The sequence below is a fragment of the Pavona decussata genome, unplaced genomic scaffold (assembly GCF_977016875.1).
Source record: "Pavona decussata unplaced genomic scaffold, jaPavDecu1.1 SCAFFOLD_71, whole genome shotgun sequence".
NCBI lineage: Eukaryota > Metazoa > Cnidaria > Anthozoa > Scleractinia > Agariciidae > Pavona > Pavona decussata.
In genome coordinates this window covers 821,713-843,010 of record NW_028145490.1, presented here as the reverse complement: position 1 = coordinate 843,010, position 21,298 = coordinate 821,713, and the positions used below count along the sequence as shown (strand labels likewise).

The 21,298-nt window shown below is 37.6% G+C and overlaps 2 protein-coding genes and 1 long non-coding RNA gene across 3 annotated transcripts; 1 reads left to right on the top strand and 2 right to left on the bottom strand.

Annotated features, from left to right (window-relative positions):
• Positions 1-209: 209 nt before the first annotated feature.
• LOC146477198 (uncharacterized) lies at positions 210-4,570 on the bottom strand. Its single transcript, XR_014865404.1, has 3 exons — positions 4,386-4,570; positions 359-874; positions 210-278 (listed from the first exon to the last, which is right to left on the bottom strand). It is a non-coding gene; the product is annotated as an uncharacterized LOC146477198 (long non-coding RNA).
• Positions 4,571-6,874: 2,304 nt separating this feature from the next.
• Positions 6,875-8,953, top strand: LOC146477197 (PI-stichotoxin-Hcr2f-like). Its single transcript, XM_085113647.1, has 3 exons — positions 6,875-6,973; positions 8,040-8,232; positions 8,640-8,953. The coding sequence occupies exons 1-3, from the start codon at positions 6,925-6,927 to the stop codon at positions 8,644-8,646; spliced, it is 249 nt and encodes an 82-aa protein (XP_084969773.1). The 5' UTR covers positions 6,875-6,924; the 3' UTR covers positions 8,647-8,953.
• A 1,722-nt stretch (positions 8,954-10,675) lies between these two features.
• Positions 10,676-18,879, bottom strand: LOC146477196 (galactose-3-O-sulfotransferase 2-like). Its single transcript, XM_085113564.1, has 6 exons — positions 18,587-18,879; positions 17,345-17,629; positions 16,676-16,946; positions 14,276-14,477; positions 13,174-13,409; positions 10,676-11,318 (listed from the first exon to the last, which is right to left on the bottom strand). Exons 1-6 carry the CDS (start codon positions 18,766-18,768, stop codon positions 10,935-10,937), a joined length of 1,560 nt encoding a protein of 519 aa, XP_084969690.1. The 5' UTR covers positions 18,769-18,879; the 3' UTR covers positions 10,676-10,934.
• Positions 18,880-21,298: the final 2,419 nt, after the last annotated feature.

Sequence of the window (21,298 nt, the reverse complement as noted above, 5' to 3'; positions counted from 1 at the left end):
TATTGACGTGTCAAAAATATATTGTGATATTTCGTCGAGCTTGAAGAAAAGTTAAAGGAAAATTAAACCTTTTTTTAAAATGAGTGTTTGAAATCTTTCGTGGACACTGTTATTTCATTTAATATTGGTAGATATTTCCAAAGTCTACGTGACAATGATTTGAAAAACTGCATGCAGCTTAATTGCTAATAGCAACGACATTGACTGCGGGGGATTTGCAAAACGTCAGTTTATTTTTAATTGATTCCGTTGATCAGCAACAAAATTATCACTTCGAACTAGTGGAGCATCAGTTGGTGTTTGGGAGCTGGCTGTGCTGACTGTAGGTAAGTGTTAAGACCGGAAAGCCTCTCTTGACTTATCATCAAAATAATTACTGAATTTATTTAATTATTAGGGAGAGCAGATTAAAGCATGCTTTGTCTTTAAAAAACATAACGATATGAGGCTGAAAATTATAGTTGGATTCGTGTCTCAACTTGTGGTGAAGGCAGTTAGCAGAATCAAGATCAGTTCATTAAGGGTCTCAATGGGATTAACCATCAGCCGTCAACGAGCCTAAAATTTAACCGTCAACCGTCAATACAGGACAAGTTTTTTACCGTCAACTATCCAAAATATCAGTTATTATTAGCCGCCAAACGGTTTCAAGGTGTCTCAAATATCACTATTTCAGATGCTTATCCCGGACTTCTGGCTCTCAAATAATCGTTTTAACTGGTAAACCAGTTTCAGTTCCATGTTCCCAAATATTCTCACTTTCTGTTCTTTTCTACTTAATTTGCGTCTAAACTGACATCACAACTAACTTCCGTCTGGAAGTACTTCTGGTTTCAAAATATAAATGATTCACTACATTGATAAAGAAATATACCTGAAGAACACAATTGTTAATATTTAAAACACAAGTTAAGAATAAGTTAACTCATTGAAGAAACTTTCCCTTGATAACCGTCAACCGTCAAAGCCATCCCCCCCACTGAGACCCTCTTGAAAGCTACATGAATTGAAGAGGTCTAAAAATAGTGGAAACCAATTGTCCAACCGCACGAACAATGTCTCACTACTGGGAGGCCATTTCTGTTTAAATGGCACAACTGAAATTAAACAAGAAACGTTTAATAACGATACTTTACTGCGGGTGGAAAAAAACATTTTCTTGATTTGTACATTCTGTTTATAATAACGTCTAATTTTGGAGCTGAGGCTGAACGTTCTTACTTTTTATTGCGATTTGACGCTGAAAACGTTCTTAAGATGTTCTCAAATTACATGGTATATACTACTTTTTTACAGTAAATCAATGAGGATGTGACTAGGAAACCTATCAAAGTGCATTGCCTGTAGAGATATGGTTTCAAGAACTGCTGATTATGACAAACACAAAAAGGCGAGATGTGTCACCATTGTTAATGTTATACCAAACATGCCCTTAGGTATTTTAGTTAATATCCATTTGTTACCTTGATTTTATATGCAGATTATCAAAAAAAAAAGAAAACGTTCTTAATCGCCTCTCAGCCTGGGGAATGTTCTTAATACGTTCTTAAAATTTTGGGAAAACCTAGCCTCTAATAGTAATCCAAAATGTAATAACTTTTGGTACAAAATGTAATAACATTTGGACGACTTTTTTTTGTATTTTATCGAACAAAACTGTAATAACTTTTGACGCAAATTGCAATCGAACAACTAATGAATGAAATAGCACAAAATTTAATGATTCTATTTTGAGTGACATCCTTTCATTAACATATTGGAATTTGTGTATTGGTAATCCACATCTGTGAATTCGCTATTGGTGATAATTATTACTCAAGAAATACCGCACTGATGCCGAGAACTGTAATCTTTTAATGCTAACAATTCACGACAGCTCGGATTATTACAAATTACGAGAACAGGTTATTACAATTCACGATAGGTACGTTATTGCAATTCACGACAACTGTTATTACAATTCACGACGGGTATTACAATCAGTTCACGACAACTGTTATTACAATTCACGACAGAACAGACGTGTCCAAGTGGAAGTGTACAGAAAATCTACTCAAACTGACAAGTAGCTCGATTTCGGTTCCCATCATCCCATAAAACAAAAGCAATCTGTAGCTAATACTCTCTTAGGCTATGTCTACACTATACCGAATAGCTCTTACACCAGCACCAAAAAACTTTCCGGATACTCGAGCTTTCGTTCACACACAACGCCGATTTCAGATCGATCTAATTTTTGTGCTGGAGCGATGCTGCGCTGCTTCAGTGTTGAAAGTGACTGGTTACATATCGGATAGGTTTTCGTGACACTTTCTTGAGTAGTGTGAACAGAGAATTGAGCCGAAACGGACTGTCAACAACATTGGATTCTACTGAGTTGAAAGATGGCGGCGGTTTTGGACCACTTCTGTTTACACCAGGCCGGTGTTATTTCCACAGGGGCATAAAATTCTATCCAGCATAGTGCGGTAGACATAGCCTTAAATAGAGCGGACAAGATCCCATCGACTAACGAGGATAAGCGCAGGGAACGTAGACACGTCGACTAGGTTATGGTACACAACATTTATCCTCGCAATTGTATAAAATTGTGCCCCCAAAAGAAAATCATCGCCGCCAACCTCGGACATTCACGACAAGTCTGCGGATACTCAGTCTTCTAAGCAGAACTTCGTTGTTTTGCTATACATTACAGGCACCTTTGAAAAGATCTCTAGAGTACAACGAAAGAAAGGCGTTAAGCCGGCTACAAGCCTATTAAAACTGATCAATATCAAGACAGAACTACTTATCAAAAGAAACCAGGGACGTTATTAACAAGATAAATTGCTTAAACCGCGACTTTGTATTTTATGGGTAAACCGAAAGAGCTGTCTGAAAATATAAAACAGCAATTCAGAGCAAGAAACTATCATAAAAGAGTATTTCTGGAAGCGTGGTTTTTTACACACTTGGTACCCCGTGGTGATCTTTAGCCAGACATTGTGTCGGCCTGTAAACGTAAACGACAACTGAAAGTTTAGTGGGCGGCGACTAGCTGCCTACGTGGTTTTCTCCAACGCAGGGAACTGAACACGTAGGCATCCCTTAAATCTCACTTCCCTTTGTTAATTTCGGCTGTTTCCTCGTTCGCAGACACATTTGCATCATTTTTGCTTTTATAAAGTTACATCTTTTCACTCCATCATAATCGATAAAGACCTGACAGTGTTTTTACAGAACGTTTGCTTTTTGCGTTTTTAAGCCAGTGTCAAACTTCTTTACACATTTTAATGTTCAATTTTACATGGCGACAACAGTTGAGCAGACAGTAACAGGAAAAAATTTCCTTCGGTAAGCCGGCTGATCGTGTACTAACGTTCGATCAAAAAAGTTTGATTTGAAGAAGCGGTTATTATCAACTTTCGATTCGGTAGACAGAGTCAACAGGAAGAAGTGATAGAAGTTATAGAAAAGCATTCCCCCTATCATTATTCGTAGTATAGAAATACAGCCAAATTGATGTAGGCAGCTAGTCGCCGCCCACTAAACTTTTAGTTGTCGTTAACGTTTAGGCCGACACAATCTCTGGCTAAAGATCACCACTGGGCTACCATGTGATACGTTTATAAGTCGCGTTTTTCTTAAAAAAAAAAAAAAAAACCTTGTTGCTGAAACGAATTTCTGCTCTTGAATTTAGCAGGACTGTGAATTTCTATAAAGAACTGCTAAAAACTGAATTTAACACGAAGAAGGAAAATTCATGATTTTTATGCACTGAGACACGTACGTCTCACCCTGTATTGACGTGTCAATGCAATATTTTGATATTTCGTCGAGCTTGAAGGAAAGTTCGATGAAAATTATACCTGTTTTAAAAATCAGTGTTTGAAATCTTTCGTGGACACTGTTATTTCATTTGATATTTGTAGATATTTCCAAAGTCTATGTGACAATGATTTGAAAAACTGCAGCTTAATTGCTAGTAGCAACGACATTGACGCCGGGGGATTTGCAAGTTATTCCGTTGATCAGCAACAAAATTATCACTTCGAACTAGCGGACTATCAGTTGGTGTTTGGGAGCTGGCAGTGCTAACTGCAGGTAAGTGTTAAGACCGGTTTCTACCGTCAACTATCCAAAAGACCAGTTATTATTAGCCGTCAAACGGTTTCAAGGTGTCTCAAATATCACTATTTCAGCTGCTTATCCCGGACTTCTGGCTCTCAAATAATCGGTTTAACTGGTAAACCAGTTTCAGTTCCATGTTCCCAAATATTCTCACTTTCTGTTTTTTTCTACTTAATTTGAGTTTAAACTGAAATCACAACTGACTTCCGTCTGGAAGTACTTCTTGGTTTCAAAATTAAATATAAATGATTCACTACATTGATAAAGAAATAAACCTGAAAAACACTATTGTTAATATGTAGAAACACAACAGTTAAGAATAAGTTAACTTATTGAAGAAACTTCCCCTTGATAGCCGTCAACCGTCAAAATCGGTAATATTTTAAAACCGTCAACCGACAAAGCCATCCCTCCACTGAGACCCTCTTGAAGGCTACATGAATTGATGAGGTCTAAAAATAGTGGAAATAGTTGACCAACTGTCCAATGTCTCACTACTGGGAGGCTATTGCTGTTTAAATGGCACAACTGAAATTAAGCAGGAAACTTTTAACAACGATACTTTACTGCAGGTGGAAAAAACGTTTTCTTGATTTGTACATTCTGTGACTTGTTTTTCGGGGGACTATACTCTGTTTTTTTTATAAGATTAGAACGTCTAATTTTGGAGCTGAGGCTGAACGTTCTTACATTTTATTGCGATTTGAGGCTGAAAAAGTTCTTAACATGTTCTTAAATTACATGGTATACACTACATGTATTTCAGTAAATCAATGAGGACGAGACTAGGAAACCTATCAAAGTGCATTGCCTGTAGAGATATGGTTTCAAGAACTGCCGATTATGACAAACCGAGATGTGTGTCACCATTGTCAATGTTATACAAAACATGCCCTTAAGTATTTTAGTTAATATCCATTTGTTACCTTGATTTTATATACAGATTAGCAAAATAAAAACGTTCTTAATCGACTCTCAGCCTGGGAAATGTTCTTAATACGTTCTTAAAATTTTGGTAAAGCTCAGCCTCTAATAGTAATCCAAAATGTAATATCTTTTGATACAAAATGTAATAACATTTGAACGAATTGTTTTTTGTATTTTATTGAACAAAACTGTAATAGCTTTTGACACAAATTGTAATCGAACAACTAACGCAGAATGAAATAGCAAAAAAAAAATAATGATTCTATTTTGAGTGACATCCTTTCATTAACATATTGGAATTTGTGTATTGGTAATCCACATCTGTGAATTCGTTATTGGTGATAATTATGACTCAAGAAATACCGCACTGATGCCGAGAACTGTAATGTTTTAATGCTAAGCTCTTTCTTCAGAACTAGACAACCAGCCTACATGGGTGAAGAAAAGAATGGACGTGTATGTCTGTCGTGAATTGTAATAGGGTCGTGAATTGTAATACCTATTGTGAATTGTAATAACCTGTTGTCGTAATTTGTAATAATTCAAGCTTTCGTGAATTGTAATACCTTTTTGCGTGTCGTCGAGCTTGAAGGATACTTCGATGAAAATTTAAAAAACAGTGTTTGAAATCTTTCGTGGACACTGTTATTTCATTTAATATTTGTAGATATTTCCAAAGTCCACGTGGCAATGATTTGAAAAACTGCAGCTTAATTGCTGCGGGGGATTTGCAAAACGTCAGTTTATTTTTAATTTATTCCGTTGATCAGCAACAAAATTATCACTTCGAACTAGCGGACTATCAGCTTGTGTTTGGGAGCTGGGTGTTCTGATTGCAGGTAAGTGTTAAGACCGGAGAGCCTCTCTTGACCGAGTATCATCAAAGTAATTACTGAATTTATTTGATTATTCGGAAGAGCAGATTAAAGCATGCTTTGTCTTTAAAGAACAAAACGATATGAGGCTGAAAATTATAGCCGGATTCGTGTCTCAAATTGTTGTGAAGGCAGTTAGCAGAATCAAGATCAGTTCATTAAGGGTCTCAATGGGATTAATCATCAGCCGTCAAAGAGCCTAAAATTTAACCGTCAACCGTCAATACAGGACAAGTTTTTACCGTCAACTATCCAAAAGACCAGTTATTATTAGCCGTCAAACGGTTTCAAGGTGTCTCAAATATCACTATTTCAGATGCTTATCCCGGACTTCTGGCTCTCAAGTAATCGTTTTAACTGGTAAACCAGTTTCAGTTCCATGTTCCCAAATATTCTCACTTTCTGTTCTTTTCCACTTAATTTGCATCTAAACTGACATCACAACTTTTTAATTTTTTTTACGTCTGGAAGTGTTTCTGGTTTCAAAATGTAAATGATTCACTACATTGATAAAGAAATAAACCTGAAGAACACAATTGTTAATATTTAGAAACACAACAGTTAAGAATAAGTTAACTCATTGAAGAAACTTCCCCTTGATAGCCGTCAACCGTCAAAATTGGTAATATTTAACCGTCAACCGTCAAAGCCATCCCCCCACTGAGACCCTCTTCAAGGCTGCATGAATTGATGAGGTCTAAAAATAGCGGAAATAGTTGACCAATGTCCAGCCGCACGCACAATGTCTCACTACTGGGAGGCCATTTCTGTTTAAATGGCACAACTGAAATTAAGCAGGAAACTTTTAACAACGATACTTTCCTGCGGGTGGAAAAAACGTTTTCTTGATTTGTACATTCTGTGACTTGTTTTTGTGCGGACTACATGTAACTGGCAGCCGTTAACAAAGCAATAATTTTCTGCCATCAGTCAGCTCAATTCTTACATAACTTAAGGTGAAGCTTTCTTCCTCTGCAACAGATTTGAATACAAGAAGAATCAGACCACTAAGATGAAGTTCATTGTGCTTGCCGTCGCTTTGCTCCTTTTGTTTAACGCAGGTTAGATCATTTTCACGATGCTTCATGTTTTTAATTTCTATTCAAATTTTTTCAACGCATTAAGCCTCGGAAAATTCGTTCGAAGAACTGTTATTATTAAAATTATTATTATTATTATTATTAGTGGTATTGTAACGTATCTCGAAGTATCCAACCCCCTACCCAATTTGTAACCGCTTCTCTTCCCCAATAATATGATGAGTGATCAGTTAAGTCAATAACATAAACTCTACTCGCTGTGTTGTCTTTCTCAAAATGACAGTTCCGGTAAGACGCTCCTGGAAAAGGACTGTTGCTGGTTGCTTTGACAACTTGAATGAAGTGGGTCTTCATGTGGATTATTTTCATAATAGTTCATGGCATACAAACGGGTCTGTTTATTGGCTTTGAATCTGTTAACATCTGTTAAAAATATGGAGAATAATCTAGGAATCAGGAATCCAAAATTCAAGGTTGCAACAAAAAATGCAGAGAAGGCGATCATGGCAAAAAAGAGTAGCGAAGCGAATGTCAGCCGTGACCACCAGCTTGTTTCTGCTGTCGTAGATCCGAAGCAGCAGGGAATCAAAACGATGGGAAATGTTTTTTTTTCATCGTGTTAAGTACAATAAAGTTAGACCCAGTTTAGACGCCGAACTTTTCATGAGCCGAACTTAATTAGACGATCTTAATCAGTACTTGAAGCAAAACCAATCGAAATGTTATCGTTTTTTTTTTATTTTTATTTTTTTTTTCTTTGAAATGCGTTATAATAATTTATGCATTAGGTTCGGCTCATGAAAAGTTCGACGTCTGAATCAAAGCCGTTCCAAAGCCAAAATCCCCGGCTTAGCCAGGCGGGAAGAACGGCTGAGAGCCGTTCCAAACTGAAACAGCCGTTCTCAACTGATTCAGACGCCGAACTTTTCATGTACTTAATTCGAGTTATTAGGTTCGGCTCATGAAAAGTTCGGCGTCTGAACCGGGCCTTAGAATATCATTTGTCGTACGACAAATATGATGTTATTCTATCAAGAAAAGAAATGTATTTCACATGTTGTTGATGGATCTCTCCTCTTGTTTGTAGCTAATCAGTCTCAAATAGAGCTGAGAAGGAAGTGCCGTCGTCCCAAAAAAGTGGGACCCTGCAAGGCATCCATAAAACGGTATTTCTTCAACCAATCCGAAGGGCAGTGTAAAGAATTCTATTACGGTGGATGCAAAGGGAACAAGAACAATTTCAAGTCACTCAAGAAGTGCAGAAAAGCATGCATGCCCTTGTAAGTAATGCAATGAATCTGTTTTATTTCTTGGTAATTGCGTTAGCCTTGTAAAGAGCGGAGGGGTGGAGTCAGTATAGAAGCCTGGTGTTAATTTTCCTTTCTTCGATTCGTAGTTTTCACTCCAGAACCCGCCCCATCACTCAGTGTGTCTTGTAACTTCCACCTTTGGTTTTGTTTCCCATCTTCTAATTATTGAAATTTATAATGGCTAACAAGGGTTACCCTTCATCATTTATTTAAGTACTTTTAGATGCACCCCCGCTCTCTTTCCAGAATTCCAAGTTTCAGTGAAACTCTAGTTTACGAGGAAAAACCTTAGTTTTATTCCATTTCTTTGCCTGTAGGAATTGTGAATTATAATGAACATACCTGGAGTACAAAAAGTATTATTTGTTTGATTGCAGCTCCTAGAGAATAATGGGTCGCATCCCGGCGCCGATCACTGTCAGCACCAGGATTATTACCATGGTAACTCGGTGCTCTTTACATATGGGGGATCTCGCTTTGGGTGGACAACGCAAGCTTCATTATATCATCATTAGCTGTGATTAAAATTTTGTTCAGGGGAAGCCTAATATTGTAAGCCTTATAGCTTTCTTTATGCTTCCTCATGACATTCTTTTTATTTCTGTAATCCTACTTAAATCGGTAACTTGTTTCAATGTATGGGTGAAATGCAGTAAGTTGGGAAAATTAAACGGTATAAAAGTAAAATCTGGTTTTGCCTGTCTTGTATCTACCATACAAATCTCTTATTGAGTCTCCCCACAACTAGCAATCCATAATGCGTTTTCTTGGAGTGAAAGAAGCCTTGCTCCCATCTCCGCGAATTTTGATGATATCAAATATTGTGCTTGTGTAAATATAGAAACTCGCAGTGCTTTGATGTAGATTCCCATTCGTGAAACCACAATCGGCGCATTGATGAACGGAGTGACAATTGATAACTCCGATGACATCTTATTTCATGTAATTCTTTCATCCACTTTTCAATGCAAATACATGGATTTCTACCGGGTATGTTAAGAATTCACATAATGACTTGTTCCCAGTTGGCTTGTTAGCGAACTTGGTAGAGCAACGGTGGACTGGTACCGAAGAAATGATAGGTTCGAGTTCCGGTCAAGCCCGAATTTTTTCAGGCTTTATTTTCATAGCCGCTTATGTTGATGACATAACTGCTCATAACTGCAGTTAACTCATAATTCATAACAATCCATAAAAAAAAAAAACATTTTCTGTGAGCTATCGTTTGTGAGCTATTTTCTTTGAGCTATAACATTTTCTGATTAGCGATTTTAATCTATAGAATCGGCATTGAATTCTTTTGATATATGTGGCGTCAATTGATTTCCGATATCGATTTATATGGATTGACTATTTGTGTTTTTACTAAACTCAAATTATTTTGCATAGAACACATCATGGTACGAGTGTTAAATTTCAATCAGGTGATTGCACACCGGGAAAGGAACCAATAGGAAAGTCCATGTGTGAAAAAAATGTTAATTTCGTCTAAGTTATGTTTCTTTCGCCATTTGGCCAAAGAAACTACCACTAATCTCTTTTGGATTTTGTTGGAATATCAAACTTTCGACGGAACAATGAACAATGAAAAAATAATGACAAAGAAAAGAAAAAAACTAGCCAAAGATTTTCCTCTAATAACATATTTAGGAAATCTTCTGTCTCTATTTTACTGTAAATCTTCAGTTTATTCAATTGTTCTTTTTAAGCTGTCTTTCTTTCGGAAAATTTTGTATTAATGTTGTCTTGAGAATAATGTATTAATCAGTAAAAGAGACCGGCATACTCGGAAAAAAAAAAAAAAAAACGGCGTCCTCCTATCAGGAGACGAACCTAAGACCTTCCGATTACATCGTTCTCATTAATTCACCAGGCTTAACATATTCCATGACATTATTTCCATTGCGGATATGCCACACATTGACATTCCAATCCTAGCAGTTTGCAGGATGTTTGTCCCACGAACCTAGTTAAATGGCCTTCAAAAAGTGGGCCACTTTGCAAAGGATTGCCGTCGTTCACGTGACCGTAAATGCGGACAGTGTGGCAACGTGGGTCATTTTGAAGTGTGCTGTCACTCCAAACAGAGCAAAGGACGAGAGTTAAGCCGCAGTTCAAGTCGTGGTCGAGGAACGAATTTAAGAAGACCCGAATGCGAATGCGCAAGAGACATTAAAAGAGAGACTTCTCATTTGCTAAGCACTTTAGTTGTTAAACTTAGATTTACTATGTTCCTGTTATAGTTTTTTAGTGCTAACCAATTATTGCCGCGTTTATTGTCATGTGACTCACTAAATGTTATGGTATGTGATGAAACCATAGAGCATGTGGTCAATATGTTTAGAAGCCATTAAACATGTTTCGATTTGTAATCGGACTTCTTCTAGTCTTTGAGACGTATCCACCACAGGAGGGACGTCTTATAATTATGAGTGCCTCTTTGGGTCTCCCTTCGCCGTCGAGTAAATCTTTCCACCATATTCTCAACCTCGCTTTGCATATGTTTTCTTTTCCATTCGGAAACTTTGTCCTCTTCGACCGGATCGGAACTAGCCGGGCATTCGTGAATACATCGCTGCAAAGACCTTAGCTAACGAACTACATGGTTCCAAAATAGCAACAAGAACAACACCATCAACAAGAGATTATTTTATTCCAAAAAAGTATGTCACCTACAAAGTTAAGGACTCTTCCAACCTTGTCTTATTTAACTTGTCATAGAAAAGTTTTCTCTGGTAGTCATTATGTTCACCAAGTTTCATGTGGGCTTTCTTCTTAAGGTACACAATGTAGCTTTCTTCTTTCATAATCATTTTCTCACACAGATATTTGCTAACGTTTGCAGTGTGCGCAAATAGTTTAATCTCCACTTCTCCTGTATCGTGGTTAGTTTGGTAGGAATTAATGCAATCCTCTTCTAGTTTTTCAACTTTCCGACGTAATTCTTGAACTTCTTGAAAGAAAGTGTGATCCTGTTTGGAAATTTTATTCCAGAGCGTTTTGTTGAAAAAGTCATACAGGGCAGCATCTCCATTGTTCCAATCATTTATCTGTATCTAATTGAGAAAGGAAAGGCCATTAATAAATGTTCCTCAATAGCGTTCATTTCAGTGGCAATTCTCAAGAGGCCAATGACTGGCTCAAAAGATGCAACCATGATGTAAAGCTTTAACTTGACTGTGGACAAGTTAGGAGTTCATGCAATAAAATATAAAGCAAAATAAACAGTACCCCGGGAAAGTATGACACTAGCTTTTATTTAAGAGCGACTTTCTCTAAGATCCTCGCATTCAATTTTCATCTAAAAAAATAGATTTAGCTGATACCTCGTCCATCACCTTTTCTTGGCAAGTAGGTAACAAATAAAAATTTGAAATTTTTTCAGATTCTGAAGATACAAATACAAACTGAGCATTGCCATTTTTCGTTATTGACTGAAAATGCCATCGTCTTCGTTCCGGACTATGATAACAGATCCGAAAGGGACAAACGAAGACATGTAGCATTTAATAATTTGCTCATAAAACAACGAGAGCTTAGCAAAGAAGTGACTCGACCTGCTTTGCTGCGAAGAGAGATCGGGGCTGCCGTAGCCTCCCACGCAGTCGTTTTTAGGGGAATCGTGTTACCGAATGCGTGGGAGGCTAGGGCTGCCGTGGAAACGTCAAAATGTGTTCCTGTGCAGCGAACATTGTACCCAAGACTGCTTCGAAAAATCAAAATTACTAAATTTATGAAAAAACCGTAAAATAAAGTATCATTACTCTTACCGATTCTGCGGCATTGGAGAGGGTACGTGAGAACAAGAATGGAATTTGCCGTAGTTCCTATTTAACAGAGCTCATTGAAAAACCATTTAAAACTTTTCATTTTCGGTGATACGTGAAATCCCCGCGTATTACACAACCAATAGTAAATAAGATTAGAGTCATATCAAACACACAAATGCAAGACAAAAATGATCGAAAAGTGCGTTTAATTCTTGACGCAATATACGATTAATAAACTGTTACATTTCGAGTACAAATCGTACCATTCCATCTTGTTTTCCAGCTTCGACTCTTCGCGACAACAAATACATTCTCTTGGCTTCACAAGGTTTACAGGTACACCAAAATGTGCCTTGTTGTCCCTCATTATTTTTGTTATCTTCCTTTTCTTCATCCATATGTTTACGTTTGTTGGTTTTGCAATATTTCCCTTGGACGGAATGACGTCACGTAAAAGCGGCCAGGCTTCTAGTACACGTGCTAATCAAAATGGCGGCGCTCAATTTGAATCTCGGGCTAATTCGGAGACGAATTTGGTATGGATCGGATGCACTTCACAAGCTCAATAAACGGTGAGTAACTCAACTAACTTGCGTATTTTTATTGGTCGGATTAAAAAATACATCATTTCTGGAGTGACCTTCTCGCCAGGAAAAGATTCAGCTGGCGACCAGGAAACACTGGAGGAAGAGCCAGTCTTTCTCAGGTCACGTTTCAGGAATTTTGCTTATGATTTAAATCAAAACTTCATGATAACATTCTTCACTGATCAAACCAATGAAAACCGCTAACAGTGCTACAGGAAAAAGTACTAGGCTAGGTTAATATCAAGAGAAAATAACTGGACAGCTCTCTCCTCATTTTCTATTGGTTAATATATATATATTTGCAAAAATTATTCAGTTATTCCCAAATGAGGATTTTATCCACGACTCAAAACCTGTATTAATCTTTCACAGCATTATAAACAGCACCACAGGAACGAATCACTCCCTAACAATGAACAATCATGACGCATTCACTTCGAAGAGAGAGAAGGTCCTAAACTTCTAAATGACAGTTTTTGTAGTTAACAGCTTTTATTTAATTGACGTATTAGAGACTCCTAGCTTTAAAGAATCTGTCTAATGATTAACTGTACCTTTTGTTGACTGGTTATCTCAGTTTGCTTGTACTCCTGAGATCTTTGATTCAGCTTAAAATAAACCACATCATCCAACTCCCAGCAGAGCTCCCTTTTTAGCAAAATAAGAGATTCATCAAAATACTCCACGATTAGAACCAGGTCAATTTTCTCCGACAAATCGTCGATGTGTTTGCTGATCATGACTGGGTCATTGTAATATTTGTGCTGAAGACCTAGATCAAATATTTGTCCTGTTGAAAAAGAGTTAAAAAAAAGCTTGAAAGATGCTCTAACCTGGAAACAGAAGAGAATACAAAAAGACCTTGTCATGGAAATGCTTTTTATCACTAGACGAGGACGCCATGTTTAAGGCAAAATCACAAAATCACTCCCAACTTCCTGCAGACCACAGTCTTCAATTGCTTCTGAACTGCTGACGCTCGATTCAGATACACTGCCCATGGCTGCTGACAACTGAATGTGAGCTGACACTAAGTCAAGCTTAATTCTTTTTTCGTTTATTTCTTTTCGGTTGTCAGCTTGTGACTTTTGATAAACAGATTAAGGACGGAAACTCTTTGCTTTCTCAGGAAATCCTCATCGAGGAGTTTCCCCCACTCTACATCCTCACAGGTCAAGTAACACTCTCTTTTTCCCAACTCCCCATTCTCTCGTTTGTTTCATCATGTTAAGGTATACAAAGTGAGGCATGTATTTCACTACCAGGTCTTGACCTACCGTACACTTCTCAGAGAAAGCCTGAATGCTGCTTGACAGATAAATGTGTGCCTATTCCTCTTAAAAATAGGATGACCCACCTCCCATGGGTAGCTGAAAACTGCACGACCCACCCCTTACCGAGGGCTCAAAAACTGATGACTCACCCCTCTCTGCTCCGGCCCACCCCACCCTATACTTTTCGACCAGTCTCTTATGCATCTGAGAGTTGAGACATACTGTGGACTAAATTGAATTCAAGGACGTTAAGAATGCGGAAACCAAACCTGAGCTCAACACGGATCGTCAGGTTCGGCCAGCTATCGCTCTAACTTTTTGACTACTACACTGTTCCAACAAGGAAACACGCTTGTGTGTATAAAAAATGTATATCAATTACCATTCTTGGCCATGTTGAGGTTGATATCAAATCGTGGCTTTGTCTTGAGATATTGCAATAGATACTCTTTTGGCTTGCCCAGGAACTCGTCAAACGGGTTACTGCTGTTGTCCATTCCCAACAAGGTGTCAATTTGATATCCGTTAAAGACAGATTCAAAATGGCTCGATGGTTTTCGAATCATGGCAATGTAGTAAGAGTCCTAAAATAAAAATATATCAATTTTTTTCACGCCGTTCCTTGTTTTATTTTAATTTTCTATTGTTTAATTGTGGGTAGGGACTAAGAAGTGGAGACGGAAAAAACCTAAAACCTGGAAGAAACACTGGGACGAAAGGACGAGGTCTCTCACGATCGGGTTCTTTATTTTTTTTTTTCAGTGTTTATGCACATTTTTATTAACTGGTTCGAATGCACGCAAAATTTAAAGCATTCTAAATACTGTATGTGAAACTGTCTCTCATTCGTCGATCAATTTTTTTTTATATAGATATGCTCTAACCTCAATTTTCACGCAGTTATTAAATCGTTACGCCTAGCTTGGATTGGTAGACTACTGGACACGTCTGACGATAAATGGAAGGCAATCCCAATTTACTACTTTCGAAAACATGGCAGCCTATTATTTCTCCTCAAATGCAACTTTAATGGAAAACTCTTAAAAACAGGTCTGCCTCTCTTTTATCGAGAACTTCTTCAATATTTTCAAGATCTCAAGAATACAACCAATATCCTTCCAAATGGCGAATTCATTCTTTGGAATAACAAGTCGATAACCATAGACAATGCTACCTTGTTTTGGAAGTCATGGTTTGATAGCGGAGTTGTAACAGTAAAGGATGTGCTAAATACAAATGGCAACTTTTTATCATATTAAGAGTTTGGCAACAAATTTAACATCACCACAAATTATTTGAACTGCTTTCAACTAATTTCAGCCATTCCATCCGAGTTGAAAAGGAGAGCAGCATAAACGTTTATACCTGCAGCTGATCTCTCTTCGACTTCCGCATCCGCTCCGTTAAATAAAACTGTTTTTGATCTTGCTGAAACGCGCTGTAAAAATTATTACCAGTTGTTCAATAATCACGGCTCCATTGTCCCAAGTGGAGTTAAAAAGTAGCAGGAAAAATTCCCAGAAAAATTTGTTGATACACCGCTTTACTAAGGATAATAAACTCCGTCAATTTTGTTTTCGTTTTCTGCATAGAATAACCGTAACGAGGAGAGAACTCAGACTATTTCATTTAGCGGATAACGATAAATGTTTATATTGCTCTAGTGGTGATTCAATAGAACACACCTTTATTGATTGCAGGGAGTCTATCTGTAAAACTTTACTCACAAATTATATCATGGTGCAACCAGTGTCAAGGTACTACAATAGCACTCTTGAATGAAAAAATTGTCTGTTATGATATACATCATGTAACTGATGTGCTCTCGGACCCCGAAAGACGCAGGCTAGATTTGCTCATCATCTTGGTCAAACAATATATCTACTCCTCTAAACACCTTGAAAAAGAATTGTCTTTAGATGAACTTGTAAACAAACTTACTATTCAACGGAAATTAGAAAAATGTGCTTAAATGGTCAATGTAGTATATGGAATTTTTGCTCTCAATCAAAATGAATGATGTGATACATCTTTTTCTTAACTTTTATATGCAAAGTAATGCATAGGCTCAATTTTGTAGTTTTTGTTTAACTTCTTTTGTTATCTTATTTTTCTTTTCTTTTCTTTTCTTTTCTTCTTCTCGATTACTTAGTTGTGCCTTTTTTTTCTCTCTTTTAAAGTGCCCCTGGGGGCAGAATACAATTTATAAAGTAGAATCCATATGAAAATTAGCCATGTGGAATTTTTCGTGTTGAGCCAATGACGTCACTTCCTGTAATTTGAGCCTTAACTTCCGGAACAAGGCCAAGTAATGGCGGCCGTGAAATCTCGAATAAAAAGCCAAAAAAAATTTCCTTCCAATCGCCGTAAAGGATTGAAATTTGGTAACATGAGTAAAAAGGTCATATTCTACACGAAAATGCAAAAAGATGGAAAATGAAATTTTCGTCCCAGGGGCACTTTAACTTAACAGAAAAGTACTATGTAAAATTCAAATACTGTATAAGTGTAAGTGATTTATATAAGTGTAAGCAACCTAAGTGTATTTGCGTATTTAAATAAAGCATGTGAAAAAAATTGATATGCCAGATTCGTACAATGCAGCTGGTAAACTGACCAAAGATCATTTTTCTGCACCAAAGAGACTAAGAGTAACTGAAAGACCATGTGACCGGTGAGATAAACATCTAGTTCACGTTAAAGAAGAAGAGGTAGAGTGGTGGAGATTGGTGAAGGCTCATAGATGATTGTATATTAGAATGATAAACAATAGTCTTTGTACCTTGGACATGAAAGACGCCATCGTATCAGGACTATATCTAGCGTTGATGAGCAAGTTTGGAGGTGTAGAGTTGAGATACGCCTTGTCCACAAAGCTTGGATTAAAGTGTAATGGCCAGTAGAAGTCATAACTCCTCTGTTTTGGCAGAGCGAACTCCAGGTCGTTTAAGTCACCATATCTGTATATTACGTTGGCCAGTGTTCCACTGCCGGATCGGTGAGTTCTTAGCAGCACTACATTTTGTAGCGGGCGTTTGGGACTACAAGGGATTCTGCAACACCAAGACCAACATTCATTCTTTAAATATCAATATATCATGGCTAGCCTTTGTCAATTCACTATTCATGCTCACAGGTGGATAGGAACAATGGAGAAAAATTCACCGTCTAAAGCCCCATTCACACCAACAAAACATGTTTAATTTAACCAGGTTTAACAAAATGAAAATTGTTAACAGAAAGCTGAACCATTGGCTTTGACATAGGATTCAAGTAAACTTTAACTTATGCCTTCATTTGTCCTTAATCTCTAGTCGACAAAAATCCGAAGCAGCTTTTATGAAGGAAACAATTTTAAACTGTTTAACTAAACAGTTTTTAAACGTGTTTAAGCCTTGGTGTGAATGGGGGATAAGACTTATTAGAGGCAGCCGAATGAAACGTTCATTACCTCTTCGGTTCTTCTGGAAACTCGTCCCATCCCATATTGTAATCAATACTCTCGTCTCTTTCAGCATCGCCCTTTTCTTCACTTTCATCGTACACATTCATAAAGCTATCATTAGATGATCTTGACAGGGTGACGTCTGAGCTGTTATTGGTCGGCATCTCACGTGTTTTGTCCGTGGATAAACTGTCAATGACACCATTTCTAGCTTCGATGAAGCTGGATTCATCGGTGGCGTCCAGTGCTAACCGATAGCCCTTCTTGTCCAGATAAACGAGTTGTGAGGGTCTAGACGAAATAAAATGCGCATCGACCAGTTAAATAATGAAATGAAAATGCATGACAAGTATAAATGCAAAGATTAAACCTGCTTTCATTTTATTTGACTTTCAGACGCTTGAAATGAGGCATGAGATGATTACGAGATTCGTAAGTGATGACTTAAATAAATACAAAACATTATATTATGAACACTGACAATAGCAAGAGTTAATTTGATCAATGAGGCGAAGAGAGTTTGGGAAAATTTTAGACAAAACAAATTTATCCTGCAGAAGCGTAAGAGACATCAGGTATCAGATAAGGTTTTGCTGCTTGCAAAACATAAAACTTAAATGCAATTAAGTTCTACTAATTTTTTCACATTATCTGCAGAAACCTAAAAAATGTTTTGTTGATCCAGAATTTTGGGAATGTTTGCGCAGTTTTAGAACTATTGAATTATACGTTTTAATGAGCATTTCTTGAATATAATTGCCTTTCTTGGCCTAGAAGCTTATTAACATCGTTATCAATTGTAAAATTGTAGTTTTGAAAGGTAACGGCTGTGATATATTTCAGTCTAGCGCCTTTGGACATCTCCTACTCATATCTCTATTGGTTCTTTTGTCTCTCTACTGTTAAACGTCCTTTTGCCATTGCACGTGTTTTGTGAATTTCAAGGGCTTAAGGCAATAAAGTAGAACAAGGTGACAGAGTTGACCAGTAGTATGTGTTTAACCTCGACCTTCCTTATTTATATGAACAAGCAAATAGATATATGATTTTAACCAATTCTAAATAAAAACAAATGCTCGAAAGAATTCACTTGTCGATTTGCCTCAGTTGTTTTTGCGCTATCACAGTTGCTATTTGATTTCAGTGTTTGAATGGAACGTTTGAACGTCATGCTACGTTTCTAAATCAGTCCGACGCATTGTAGCCGTGGAATCCTTTTTCTGCTTTAAATACGTGTAAACTTCTTACCTCACAGAGAAAAAATCAATGTACTTTACGTCCACAACGTGGTGATCTTCATTTCTTTGCCTGTCTTTGTTGTGTTCAGTGACTTTCGTTTGTGACCCGAGATAGAGCAGTATCAGTACACACGTGATTAAAGCGCTAACGTTAATCACCCAGGTTGGGAAACTGAAGTTTTTACTCCTCATAGCTATGACCTTATTATTTCACCAGTGACCAAGCGTAACCGTTTGTAACCGCTTCTTCTCACAACAACGGACCGCATCGTTTCAATAGCTTTCATGTTTTTGTTATAGGAGACTGATTTGCAAACTAAGAAAGCGTGTAAGCAGGTTGTGCGGGTGGTTAGAGAGGAAAATAACAACGGTCTATAAGCAGTGCAGGTTAATATTCACCATAACAACAACTAAGTTTGCAAATGAGTTAAGAATTGTGAATTTCATTCAGCTCAAATTGAAGTAGAACAGGACAAAGCAGAGAAAAGCAAACTTTCGAAACAAATGAGAAGATACAATAGGAAAACAAGGAAGAGAAGTAGCCAGTAGAATTACCGGCTCGAGCGGAAAACTACTCGTGCTGCATGAACGATCCTACGATTAGCCCCGACTCGCTCCACTCACCACAGAGGGACTGACAGCTGTCTAGATTTCATATGAAAACTGTAAAAAAAATACAACTACGTTCAATCGAGACCAGTGGGGCTTTTATTTTTAAGGTAAACATTGTTTTGATGCTCTTTTCAATGTAATAAGAGCTGCTAAGGACGCATTTTGCTGTTGAAAATTTGTCGTTGTCTGGTTTGTCTTAATTACTGTATTTTTAGATCAGAAATCTTATCAAAACCTCAGCAGCTTTTCGTTCGCTACACCGGTCGTATGCTACGCTACTTAGCTACTGAAAACACTTTTTAGAACTAAGTCATTTAACTTGGTTCAAAATTAAACAAAAATTCCCGCACATCGAAAGAATTAGCGTTTTCGATATTTGGAGTGTGTAAAAAAAAAAAAAAATAATAATAATAAATAAAAAATTGTGTGACACTCAGCGGTGGTAGAGCGTACATGCCAACAGCTTACGGAACGGTCTTGAGTTCAAATACTGACGGAAAAATTTGTAAGCTCATCTGTCAGCGACTAATCTTATTTTTTGTTTTACCATACTTAAAGCATGTAAGGTTTAAATGAAGAAAGGTTGCCAAGTCGAAATTACTCAGTACGGAACGGTCTTGAGTTCAAATCCTGACGGAAAAATTTGTAAGCCCATCTGTCAGCGACTAATCTTATTTTTTGTTTTCCCATACTTAAAGCCCGGGGGGGGGGGGGGGGGTACTCCTCGGAATTTCCTGGTGAGGGTGTGCCGCCCGGGTCTTCAAATCCCGACCCTATTTCAGACCTAAACATGCCATTTTCCACACCCGTTTTCAGACCTGACCTCTAAAATTCATACCCGTTTTAAGACCTGATAATTATGCATCAGTGCCGAACGGAAGTTGACGCAAGAAGTAAAAGTAAGCTGGAATGACATAGTTTATCTATTTCTTTTTCTCGCTATCAGTTAGTCGTTCCAGTTAGGTACTGAGTAGAAAAATATGTTTGTAAGCTTTCGTAAATGTTCCCCGCCCCGAAAACCCGACCCGATTTCAGACCGTAATTGTCAAAATCTATACCCATTTTCAGACCAAAACGGGTCAAAAACCATACCCTTTGGGGCGGCACATACCTATATAGCTTATATAGGGGAGTACCCCCCCCCGGGACTTAAAGCATGTAAGGTTTAAATGAAGGAAGGTTGCCAAGTCTAAATTACTCAGTTATGAGGCTTTTCATCGCAGTCAAATGCCATGTCATTCGAAATGCCAGCTCGATGTTCTTTTTATCTTTTTTCGATCGAAGAAAAAAAATGATTGTTTATAAGCTCTGGACGTCAACTAGAAAACTCTACTCAATTTCCAAGCAGAAGGCAAAACCACATCAAATTTCAGGGGGGGGGGGGGGGGCATATCCCTCTATAGCTTACATAAAGGGAGTACCTGGAGCCCCTCCAGGCGAGGTGGCAATGAACTTCAACAACAGAAGAACGGCCGGGTAACTCAAACTCCCAAGGGACAAAAGTGGTTCGAGTTAGCGGGTTTGTGATGAATTTTAAGCATTCTGCTCATAATTAATAAAATATCGTGGTTTTCATCATTGTTTCACAACCACGAGCATCGTTGGCTCAATAATTTTGTAATTTTTGTAATAGAAGCGCATGTTTAGTTTGGGAGTTTGAGCCAAAATGTTGAGAACATATTAAAAGGACAAACCAAAAATTTTTTTTAAGCCAAAGGCTCGGACTTCTGAAAAGACGGTTTTCATACCTTACAATCACGTTATGAATAAAGATGAGAGATTTCAACACGTGAATAAGCTGTAAGTAAGTTAATTCTGAGGTTTGTGGACGGACGTTTTAATTTAAAATACAACCCGAGTTATCAGGGTACGTTTGATCCAAGGGAAAATAAAACTAGTTTGAATTAGCGGAGAGTTCGAACCGAGTTCGAGTTAGCGTTGTTTTACTTTAGGCTCATACTCAGGTCTTGGTTCGTTTTTTTATCAACAGAGAAATGTGTCAAAGTTAGAGCTGCATCAGTGGTTTTGATATAATCACTAAAGATCAACAGAGATCACTACCGTTGCAAAAACTAGGCAATGGTCAACGATTATAATACGAAGGATGCAA

Coding starts and splice junctions, on each gene's coding strand:
- LOC146477197 (XM_085113647.1), top strand. CDS start 6,925: ATGAAGTTCATTGTGCTTGCCGTCGCTTTGCTCCTTTTGTTTAACGCA. Junction 6,974..8,039: donor GCTCCTTTTGTTTAACGCAG/GTTAGATCATTT, acceptor TCTTGTTTGTAG/CTAATCAGTCTCAAATAGAG.
- LOC146477196 (XM_085113564.1), bottom strand. CDS start 18,768: ATGAGGAGTAAAAACTTCAGTTTCCCAACCTGGGTGATTAACGTTAGC. Junction 14,478..16,675: donor TGGCGTCTTTCATGTCCAAG/GTACAAAGACTA, acceptor TTTTTATTTTAG/GACTCTTACTACATTGCCAT. Junction 11,319..13,173: donor AGATAACCAGTCAACAAAAG/GTACAGTTAATC, acceptor TTTCTCAATTAG/ATACAGATAAATGATTGGAA.